The sequence below is a fragment of the Bos mutus genome, chromosome 19 (assembly GCF_027580195.1).
Source record: "Bos mutus isolate GX-2022 chromosome 19, NWIPB_WYAK_1.1, whole genome shotgun sequence".
Classification (NCBI taxonomy): domain Eukaryota; kingdom Metazoa; phylum Chordata; class Mammalia; order Artiodactyla; family Bovidae; genus Bos; species Bos mutus.
Window position 1 is genome coordinate 38,292,145 of NC_091635.1, and position 12,054 is coordinate 38,304,198.

A 12,054-nucleotide genomic window follows, 5' to 3' on the forward strand; every position below is an offset into this window, starting at 1 on the left:
GGCTTCATCAATGTGGCCAGAACCATCACTTGGCTAAAACTCACCCTTTAAAGTCCTGCAGCGTGATTGTGTCCCCTAATAGTTCCAAGAACTCCTTGAAAGCTGGGCTCTCTTCATTGTTCCCAAACAGCTCCTCCTCCAGGGTCTGAAAGAGAAACAGGATCAGGGACAAGAGTTAAGGAAAAAAGAAAAAGGCTTACTGGTGCCACCAAGGGAGGGAATGTGGTTGTCCGGATACCTGGTCCCTTTCTCCCTTTCCCCATTCTGCACAGTCACACTCAGTGGCTCTGTCATCCTCAGGAGGAAGGACTAATGGGACTCACTCAGCAGAGCTGGATTTGGGGGGTGATTAAGGAAGATTTCTATTTGAACAAGAGCTACTGCTCACTGATCACTTTAAAAAGAAAAAGGCATGACCAGTATTCAGATACCTTGATTTTTTAAAAGCTTCCAAAGTTTAATGGATAATACATTTTCCCAAGCCTATGGATACATAACTTCCAATCTAGCTAGCCATAATTTCATTGCACACTATATGATAATATTAATACGTGACTTTTTAAAGTACTTGAGAGTTTCCAAAATAATTTCATCATTGTATCTTTACAACAACACTGTGTTGTAGGTACAGAAAATAAATTGAGTCTCAAAGGAAAAAATAAAAGGACAAAGCTGAAGGAAAGCGTTCTTAGACTTGATACCATAAACCAATCCAAAACTGAAAAATTCATAATAGGACTTCTGACAAAGGATTTGTATCGGAAATATACAAAGAACTCTCAAAACTCAATAGTAACCAAAACCACAGTGAGACAGCACTTCACACTATAATCAAAAAGAAAGACAACAAGAAGTGTTGGTGAGGATATGGAAAAATCAAAACCCTCATACATCGCTGGTGGGAATGTAAAATGTACCATTTCTTTGGAAAATAGTCTGGCAGTTACTTAAAAAGCTAAACATGGAGTTACCATATGACCAGAAATTCCACTCCTAAGAATACACCCAAGAGACACAAAAACAACAGTTCATACAAACAAAAAAACAACTTGTATACAAATGTTAATAATATTATTATTCATAATAGTCCCAGAGTGGAGACAACCCCAATGCCCGTCAACTGATAAACAGATAAACAAAATGTGGTGAAAGTGATAGTCACTCGGCTGTGTCTGATTCTTTTCGACCCCATGGACTGCGGCCTTCCAGGCTCCCCTGGCCATGGGATTCTTCAGGCAAGAAAACTGGAGTAGGTAGGCATTTCCTTCTCCAGGGGGATCTTCCCAACCCAGGGATCAAATCCGTGTCTCTCTGCATTGCAGAGTCTTAACCATCTGAGCCACCAGGGAAGCTAAAATGTGGTATATCCATACAATGGGATATAATTCAGCCATGAAAAAAGAATAAAGTACTGATTCATTGCACAACATGAATGAACCTTGAAAGCATTATGCTAAGTAAAAGAACTGACATCAAAAGCCACATATTATGATTCCATTTATGTGAAATATCCAGCAAATCCACAGAGATAGTAGAAATAGATACGTGGCTGACAGGAGCTACAGAGAATGGGGATGATGGGAGTGACTATTAGGTATGGAGTTTCTTTTAGGCGTGATGAAACTTTTCTGTAGTTAGTGGTAATAACTGCACAATTCTGTGAATATACTACAAACCACTGAACTGTGCACTGTATTGAGATATAAGTCACATGCTGTTGTGAATTGTATGGTATGTCAGTTATACCTCAATAAAGCTGTTATTTAAAAATTTTAAACTCAACAGTAAAAAAAAAATCCAATTAGGAAATGGTCAAAGGACATGAACAGTCATTTCACTCAAGAGGATACACAGATGGCACATATGATGTTCAAATGAGAAAGGATGTTCACTGTTATTAGCCATTGTGCTTGTGAATGTGCTTAGTCACTCAGTGTGTCCAGCGCTTTGTGACCCCACAGACTGTAGCTCGCCAGGCTCCTCTGTCTACGGGACTTCCCAGGCAAGAATACTGGAGTCAGTCGCCATTTCCTCCTCCAGGGGATCTTCCCGACCCAGAGATCAAACCCGTGTCTCCAGCACTGCAGGAAGATTCCTTACCCACTAAGCCAACAGGGAAGCCCCATCATTAGCCATTAGAGAGGTGCAAATTAAAAGCATCATGAGATCTCACCACACATCTACTGGAATGGCTAAAACGCGAAATAGTAGCAGCACCAAATGCTGGCAAGGAGGTAGAGAAAATGGATCACTCACACATTGCTGGTAGGAATGTAAAACAGAACAACCATGCTAGAAAACAGCTTGGTAGTTTCTTATAAAACTAAACATATAATCACCACACACCCAGGCAATTGTCTTCCTAAATATTTATCCCAGAGAAATGAAAACTTCTGCTCACATAAAAAACTGTATATAAATGTTTGCAGTGGCTTTATTCATAATAGCCCCAGACTGAAAACAGCCCAGGTGTCTGCCCCTCAGTGGGTGAATGGTTACACAGACTGTGGTTGTTGTTGAGTTGCTAAGTCACGTCCAGCTCTTTTGTGAACCCATGGACTATAGCCCGCCAGGCTCCTCTGTGCATGGGATTCCAAAGGCAAGAATATTGGAGTGGGTTGCCATTTCCTTCTCCAGGGGATCTTCCCGACCCAGGGATTGAACCCACGTCTCCTGCACTGGTAGGAGAATTCTTTACCACTGAGCCACCTGGGAAGTACGGTATAGGTGCAATTAAAAAAACAGAAGATGTGATCTTGGATATGCTTTGTAAATGTCTAAAGTTTGAGAAACAATGCTCTCTAGCAGGGGCCAGCAGACTATGTCCCGAGGTGCCAAGTCTGGCCTGCTGCCTGTTTTATAAATAAAGTTTTACTGGAACACGGCCAGGCCAATTAATTTAATATTGTCTGTGGCTCCTTCTGTACTACAGAGGTAGGGTTGAATAGTTGCAACACAAACAGTATCGCCCGAGAAGTCTAAAATATTTACTGTCTGGCCCTTTACAGAAAATGTTTCCCAATGCCTGATCTATCACAACTCGAGCCCAATATGCTGTCTGCCTCAGGTCAGGAAGCTAGGGTTCAGTAGAATAACCACTTCCAGGCAATGTACATCTTCTCCTGAAAAAAAAACAATCTAGCTTATGCTCTGGGGTGTGTACCTCTCTCCAGGATTCAACTCTGTCTGGGATTACTGTCTTTATTTTTGTATTGGCCTTGAGCTTGATCATGCACTCCAGGGAGGGGTTCCTAATCATTGCTGTATCCGCCACAGTGCTTAGCAAAGTGCCTGACAAACAGAGAGTCAGACGGGGCTTATTTATATCCTAGGGCCAGCATAGGGCTTTCACACAACAAATGTTCATATTAATCCCTCCTAATGTAAAAACAACAATCCCTGTTTTTTAAGAAGAGACTTTTATCTGCCCTTGCGCCCACTCCTTGCCTCAGTCGTCAGGTACACGAACAACATGCAGACTCCCTCAGATTCCTTCTCTGAGGTGGATGGTTAATGTTCAGTAATTATAATTCTGCTGGAACATTGGACTGTAATCACCTTATGAGATCTGCTTTGGTAAATTTCACAAGCAAAGAACTTTAATTAGTGGGACTGTATTATCAGAGCTGTACAAAATAAAAATGCAATATGTGAAAATAATTAGAGCAGCTACTTGAATAATTCCCTTACATTATAAGATTCATCTGTGTGGGTCTTTCAGCTCCTCAAGCCTTCATTAATTAGAGTGTTTTTAAGCAAACGCATGCCTCTTGTGGTCTAATATCTTCAGACAAGGAAGTCAGCTATCATCCAGCTGAGAAAGATGTTGTCATGCAAAAGAGATGACAGAGGTAATACTGAAAAATACTATTGACCTATCATAAGGAGGGCCAAACCTTTATTCATTCATTCATTCAGATAACAAAGAATTGAATGTATTTCTATAAAGTCACCGTGCTAGGCTTTTGGATGATACAAAGACGAAATGGATGTGGAACCTTCTCCCATCCAACACAGATGAGGAAATAGTGGTATTAACATCCTGACCACTTCTCAGCATGTTAATAAATGTTCATGGTAGTAAAGATGGGAAGTTTGTGGTCAAATGAGTATGGGAAATACTGAGTTCAACAAAGTTATAACTCTCAGAACCTTTAAAGTGTTCCCACACAACTGATCACTCCCCTTGGAACTCATTTGTTCATAGAGTACCTCACCAGACTAGCGTCTCATGGAACATACTTTGAGAAACACCATTCTGGTCAACTAAGGTCTAACGGATCACATTTTGAGAAATACCATTCTGCTCAACGAGGGTCCCATGGAACACACTTTGAGAAACACATTTCTGGTCAACTAACTCCAAAGCAGCACATGAAGCACCCCAAGAGACAGAGAAGGATGAGCAGTGTGTACTGGTAAAAATTTTTAACAACTTGCTCTTTAAAGAGAGAAAAAACAGAAGCTCTGGTGTTTGCCCATTTCCATGTTGTGAATACTTTCATCGTGGCTTATTGGAAGCCACCAACATGACACCAATGAACAAAGACCTGGGCAGAGAGCACACACTCAATGCCAGGACACTACTCACATCTGGGGAGCAAAAGCAAATTCCCAGCAGCGAGAGTGGTGGGCAGAAAGAAAGCAGCCTTCACTAATCCATTCCCCTCCACCCTGTCTGATTTTTCTTGTGACCAACAGCCCATTGTTAAACACAAGCAGAAGTAAGCCAGGAAAAACTAGAATTCATAAATGAAAAACTATATCGCTGTTTCAAGGATGCGCAAGCCTTTTTGAGAGCACCAGCCTACCTTGAAGACTCTGCCACCTCCAGTCTAATTCTTATGTGGACAGGATGGTTGTACTCACAATGTTTAAGAACATAATCCAGGAGCTCTTGTGTGTGGGGAATGGGAAAACAAGCATCCCCAGGGAGAAAACACAGGCTCGAGGGATATGGATTCATGATGCTTACCTGCCTGGCTTTCTGGTAAATGACCCCAAATTTGAATGTGTTGTTGACGTCATGCTCGTCGTAGGACACAATCATTTGGGAGGCCTGGAATACAAGGGAATAGAAGAAATCAGATTACCAACCTGGAGGCAGAGTGAGGAGTCAGGTGGAAGGGGAAGTACCCATTTCAGTGGAGGACGGGCCCCGGTTGATATGAGATGTTCACACGTGGAGGAAGAGAAGAGATGAAGTCAAGTACACAGTCAGGATACAGCTCCGAAGGTCTCAGCTAGCTTCCAGCCCCTGGGCTTCCCCCAGTGACGAAACCTCTGGGTCACCCATTCCATTTCCATCTAGATCTATCAGCCAATGCCTGTGCACAGAGAGAGTCCTGCAGAACACAGGGAACTGACTTGACCCCAGTGTTTTTATCTGGGGAGTAAAAGTGAAGCTGGAACCCCAAAACCATAGTCATCAAGGATGATGCTAGCTCTAATTTCACCTCTAATCAGCAAATTTTTTTTATTTGGCTGTGCTGGATCTTCACAGCTGTGCACGGGCATTCTCTAGTTGAGGCAAGCGGGGCTACTCTTAACTGCAGTGCATGGGCTTCTCATTGCAGCAGCTTCTCTTATTGCGGAGCATGGGCTCCAGAGCATACAGTCTTTAGTAGCTGTGGCACACAAGCTTAGCTGCTCTACAGCACATGGGATCTTCCTGCATCAGGGATCGAACCCATGTCTCCTGCACTGGCAGGCAGATTCTTCATCACTGGACCACCAGGGAAGTCCAGCAGAGAGATTTTCAGCAAGGCGCTGCTCCCGTCCAGACTTCAATCCCCCTTACCCATAAAATGAGAGATCTCTAAGGAGGAACATACCCTAATTCAATATGCAAAGAAAAAACAAACAAAAAACCCTGACCATTGGTTCCATCTAATTGTCTCTTGTGTTTCAAAGAGTCGGTCAGAAACACTAATCTCTAATTTTCAGGCCACTGCTTTACCTGTGCAGCTTTGATTAAACCACTTAACTTCCTTGGGCTTCAGTTTCCTCATCTGTTCAATGAAGACATGTGGCTGTGAAGATTCAGGGAAACGGGGCACACGAAGTGCAGAGCACTCAGCGGCTATTATCATCAACATCTAGGTAAACCCTCTAGAAAGATCAGAGCTGGACCAGATTGTTAGGAAAGAGAAGACTTAGTGGCTATTCTCTGCAATAAAAAGGAAGGATTCGACCACATGAGATGCTATGGGAAGAACAACTTGTTGGCCTGAGTACGTGACCCGTGTCAGCTGTCACACCTGACATCTCTCTCTGTGGCTCTCAGCTGCCTGATGAAATGGACACGTCTCAGCTTCACCTGGAAGATCAGCACTGCCTGGCCCCAGACGGCGCCCCCCGACTCCCGCCTGGGATGAGTCAAAGGCTCGGAGCAGTTGCCCTGCCCGGGAAGAGGCACTGAGCCATGGATAGCCTCCAAGGAACATTCTAAACTCTGTGAACTGTAAAAACATGCACACATCTCGGCCAGATGAACATCCCAGCCGGACGAAGCAATCCTTCCAATCCAGAAAACGTGAAAATACAGCTGCTCTCCCGTTATTCCCAGAGCCGGAGGCTTTACAAGCTACAGAGAGGACACTACGAAAATGAGAGTCATCCGTGGCTATGATGTGACAACGAAAATTGCCAAATTTGTAGTTAAGTTAGGGTTTTATGGTGGCGTTTTGATGTTTGGTTAAACCTCAGTAATTCAGCTTTAATTACAAAAGGGAGGGCAGTCTGAGTGATAGAAAATGTTTGATGGAGCGCAGCATATTACTGGGAAGTGCCTTGGATGCTCGGATGGGGTGAAAGAGCTGTCTTAGAGGAGAAGGACTCTGGCACATTCTCCACATGGGAGAAGATTCTGCCATTAACTCTGCCACCGCGTGGGGACAAATAGAGTGTCAAGCACAATCGTGAAAATCTGAGGGGTTGATTCTAGGGGTTTGGGGTGTCCCAGACAGGACAGGGTCCCTCTTCACACACACCCCCACCAGACGTTTCACCTCCTGGTTCCTGGTTGTCAAAACCGGGACTCAGGAAATGGACTGACCAGCCACAGCCAGCCTCAGCTGGCCCACAGTGGACACTCAGGAGCACCAACCACTTTGCACGATCTCTGCCTACACCCTGCGGGCGCCCAAAGCAGTGGCCAATGCCCTGGGTCTCTTCCTATGGCCAACTATTTTTTCATTTAAAACAAAAATTGTATTTTTATTTTTTGGCAGCGCTGTGCGGCATGAGCGATCCTAGTTCCCTAACCACAGATCAAACCTATGCCCCCTGCATTGGGAACTTGAAGTCTTAACCACCGGGACCACCAAGGAAACCCCTCAATGACCGATTTAAAGTGATTCACTGTCCATGCGTGATTTAGATCCTTTCACGCCGAGTTGTTCTTGAATGGGCTTATGAGTTCATTTTGTGAGTACTGTTTTTCTCCTCACCCACACCCCCACATCAGAACTGGGGTCAAGATCAGGCCAATCCTAAAGAAGCTGTTAACAGAGGACCAGCCGAGTCGATTAACTAGAGCCGGCGGAAGAGGCCTAGCTTGTGAGGCCTCAGAACTGCAGTAATGTCGGCAACGGGGAGCCGAGGTCTGGCCTTGTGTTTCTTAGTGGGGTTCTGCCTTCTGCTTGCTCCCCGACTCCATGCTCATGGCTGACCAGGTCTGCAGCAGCCCCCCACCTCGAGGCAGAATCACTCCCCAGCTCAGCACCAGCCTTGGGGAGGTTCAATCAGGGTGAGATGGAGAAACTGCTACCCGTCTGCTGTCCCCATTCATGGGGGCCAGAGACCCAGGCGTGAATGAGGATGGGTTTCCAGCAGATCAGTTTGTGAAGGGGTGGGCAGGGAGAGGGGAAGACATGGAGATTTGTCATGGAGACCCCACAAAAACCCCCAAGATGCATAGAACTTCTCACAGAGCCACAGGCATGCAAATCCAAGCCAAGCGGCAGCGGCCTGAGTCAGGGGGAAGGAAAAGGTCCTCACCTTGGGGTACAGGACAGGGTTGAATTTCAGCCCCACTGCGTCGTCACAGAAAGCCTGAGCGGGGAGAGAGAAACACACAGCTCAGGGGCCATGTCCACGGAGCACACCTGGGCTGCCCTGCCCACCAAGGGAAAGAGCATGAGGCCAAGACCTGCAGGGCCCAGGGGTCTGGGGTCAGATGCTGGGCACTGCTGGTCACTCGCATGTGGTCAGGAAAGTCAAGAGACCTTCCTGGTGTTTCCCACTGAAGTGAGGCCACCAAAGGTATCCAGCACAGCTCTGCCTGGCCTTCCCGCTCCCGGAGTGTGGGTCCAACCCAACGCAGCTGATCATCCTTCTTGCCCCACGTTTCTGACTCAGTTCCCAGCATCCCAGAGAAGGGACCCGGGCCCCTCCATCCGCTGATGGCTCCTTACCTGAAGGGCTTCTCCGTCTGGATCAACAGCCTGACCATCCCTCAACCCCAACCATCCTCTGCTGTAAGGCTCCCAGCTGCCCCCTCCCCTCCATCCTCCTCTGAAGCCCCACCATACTCTCCATATCCAGGCCTGTCTCTCCATTTCTCTGGTCTCCTGAACTAGCTGTGAACTTGGTGTAAGAACCTGGGATAAGAGCAGCCTGTTCCCTGAGCAGCCTCAGCAGCGAGAATGAGGTGGAGTAGGGATTTGGGGGTATCCACCAACAGCTCCCCCACCCCATGCATACAGTCAAGGCTCCAAGAGGACAGTGGCTCCTCCTTCCCAAGGGCAGAGCCTACCCAGGACAAGCCTGTACCCCCAAGACCCGGCCTAAAAGAGGAAGCCACCTCCTCTTGGTGCCAGCTTTTACCTTTGCGATCTGAGGGACACTGGGCAACTTGCTCAGTCCGGCCAAGGGAATCCGCTCGTGCACCGTCTTCACTTTGGACCTACACACGTTCAAAAGATGAGAAGAGGTGAAGATCACCTTTCACGACATGGATGAGGATGAGAAAGGGGAGTCCACAGAAATGGAGTCAATGAGGAAGGCGGCTGAGGTCAGAACAAGCCACAAAGCAGGTACCTGATTCATATCACCCCTGGGTCAGACCTGCCTCATGCCACCCGACCCAGGCATTGGGTGCCCCCGACTAAAATGGGAAAACAGAATCCTACTTAGGGACCCCACAGGAAATGGATACTCAAAGAACCTGCTGGGTACAGCTGACTGCAACTGAAACCCAGGAAATGCAAATAGTCACCTTCAAATTCAACATTATGTTTTTGCTTCTTGCTGGGTTTTTTGTGTTCTCCAGAAGAAGTGGGCAGAGCTTCTGGATATATTCGGGTCTGACATGCAATTAAACCTTAAGAAAAGAAAACCTAATATTTGAAAATCTGGACTTACTCAAAATATAAATGGGATGCGAGTTGCTTTATAAAGAGATTCACCATAAGATTCTAAATTTAGCCCATTCCCCTGATTCATTCAGCACATTATGAAAGTGTTGAATTCCACCGAATGCTTTTCTGCATCTGCTCAGATCATCATATGGTTTTTAATCTGTTAACCTGGTGGATTACATTTCTGTTGAGCTATCTTTTCATTTCCTGGGTAAAACTCCACTTGCTTATGCTGTATTATTTTTTTTCATATCCTCCTGAATTTAACTTGTTGATATTTCATTTAGAGTTTCATACCTATATTCAGTAGCAACACTGGCCTATTTTATTTTCTTTTGCTTCCCTTGTCAAGTTTTAATATCAAACCTCAAAAAATAGGAAGCATCTCATCCTTTGAAATAGTTTGTATACCATAGGAATTTTCTGTCCTGTAAAGATTTGCTAAAATCTGTCTGTGAAATCTCTGGGCCTGCTCTTTTTCATTTGGAGGATACTGTTGGCTACCAGTTAGGTTCTTTAACGGTGAATGTTAAGGTTGTCTACTCTTCACCGAGTCAATTTTGGTAATCTATGTTTTATTCTATAAAATTATCCATCAAATGCATTAATATAAAGTTGTTTTTGGTGTTCTCTTAAGACTTCATTTCTATTTGCAGTTGTATCCCTTCCTTCATTGCAGAAATAGTTTCTGCTGGTATCTTTTCTGTTTTCATTATCAGCCCTTGCTGGGGTTTAGTTTATTAATCTTTTCAAAGAGATAGCTTTTAATTTGTTTACTATCTCTATTCTTTTTTTTTTTTTTTGCTTTCTACTTCACTAGCTTATGCTTGCCTTTTTTCTTTCCTTCTATTTTCTTTGGTTTCTGCTTTGCCTAAAGCTATGACAAACCTAGATAGTGTATTAAAAAGCAGAGACAACACTTTGCTGACAAAGGCCCGTAGAGTCAAAGCTATGGTGGTTTTTTCCAGTAGTCATGTATGGATGTGAGAGTTGGACCATAAAGAAGGCTGAGCACCAAATAACTGTTGCTTTCAAATTGTGGTGCTGGAGATGACTCTTGAGAGTTGCTTGGACTGCATGGAGATCAAACCAGTCAATCCTAAAGGAAGTCAACTCTGAATTTTCATTAGAGGGACTGATGCTGAAGCTAAGGCTCCAATATTTTGGGCACCTGATGCCAAGAGCTGACTCACTGGAAAAGACCCTGATGCTGGGAAAGATTGAAGGCAAAAGGAGAAAGGGGAGGCAGAGGATGAAATAGATAGCATTACCGACTCTATAGATAGCGGAGGATAGGGGAGCCTGGCATGCTGCAGTCGATGGGATCGCAAAGAGTGGGATACAACTTAGCAACTGAACAACAACATTCTTTTTCTAACATCCCAACCTGCATGCTTACACACTGAACCTTTCTTCTTTTTTACAAATGCATTTAAAACTATGCATCTCTCCCTAAGTACCACTTTAGCTGCATCCCACACATTGATAGGTGGTATTTTCACTGTCACTTAGTTCTAAATATTTTGTCAGTTCTTTTGTGATTTCCCCTTCAGCACATGAGTTATTTAAAAGGGTTTTCTTTGTTTTTTATTTTTTTTACCATTCCAAATGTACAAGTTTTATCTTTCAGTATTTTAATTGCTGACTTCTAATTTAATTTTTGTATATTCTGGGCATATAACCTATTACATTAATTAGAAAGTCACTCGGTTGTGTCCAACTCTTTGCAACCTCATGGTCTATACAGTCTATGGAATTCTCTAGGCCAGAGTGCTGGAGTGCGTAGCCATTCCCTTCTCTCTGGATTGGTGATATTCCCAATCCAGGGATCGAACCCACGTCTCCCGCATCACAAGCGGATTCTTTACCAGCTGAGCCACAAGAGAAGCCCCCAGATATGATATTTATTATTTGAAATTTGCTAACTTGATTCATGGACTGTTTTTTCATGTCCAAGTGAGCTTGAAAAGAATGTGTCTTTTTTTTTCTTTTGTTGAGTTCAAGAATGTATCAGGAATGTATGTTAGAAGATCAAATTTGTTAACTGTGTTGTTCAAATCTATATCCTCATAATTTTTGTGTCTGCTTGGTCCATTGATATCTAAGAGGTGTTCCTGAAATCTCCAACTGTAGCTGAGGATTTGTCTACCCACATTCCTATCATTTGCCTCTTTAAACTCAAGACTATGTTACTAAGTACAAGTTCATGACTGTTAGACTTTCCAGGTGGACTGTTCTTTTGATTATCATGTAGGCTGAGGCCTCTGAGGGGTCCAGTAAAGAGCATCTTTCCTGGCCCAAGTTATGAACAAAATCAGAAAAAAAAAAAAAAAAGAAATTAAAAGTAAGGCAGCTGGGGACTTTGCTGGTAGTTCAGTGGTTAAGACTCCGCACTCCCGTTGCAAAGGGCTCAGGTTAGAGATCTAAGATCCCACACGCCACACAGCATAGCCAAAAAAAAAGCAAGGCAGTTGGAAATGAAAATGACTCCTTTGGTACTGATAAAGGTGAAGAGGAAGCACAGTAGCTTAGCGTGAAGCTGAAATGGATGTTTAAACTAAACCCCAGAGTTATCCACCAGTCACAGACAGTGCGGGGCAGGCATAAACCCCCTCTCCTGGGGTCTGCTCAGGTGGGGCTACAATACAGGGAGCAGAGGGATTGCCCCAAGGGCAGACAGCTTCAAGAGGAA

General features: G+C 44.5%; 1 protein-coding gene across 4 annotated transcripts in view; it reads right to left on the bottom strand.

Annotated features, from left to right (window-relative positions):
* RAP1GAP2 (RAP1 GTPase activating protein 2) overlaps positions 1-12,054 on the bottom strand; it is a 216,497-nt gene that overhangs the window by 37,620 nt on the left and 166,823 nt on the right. For all 4 annotated transcript variants that reach the window (XM_070390219.1, XM_070390218.1, XM_070390220.1 and 1 more), the window contains 4 exons: positions 8,830-8,908; positions 8,002-8,055; positions 4,976-5,059; positions 45-145 (listed from right to left, as the gene is read on the bottom strand). In XM_070390219.1, the coding sequence (XP_070246320.1) occupies positions 45-145; positions 4,976-5,059; positions 8,002-8,055; positions 8,830-8,908 (318 nt within the window). The remainder of the gene's footprint in view (positions 1-44; positions 146-4,975; positions 5,060-8,001; positions 8,056-8,829; positions 8,909-12,054) is intronic.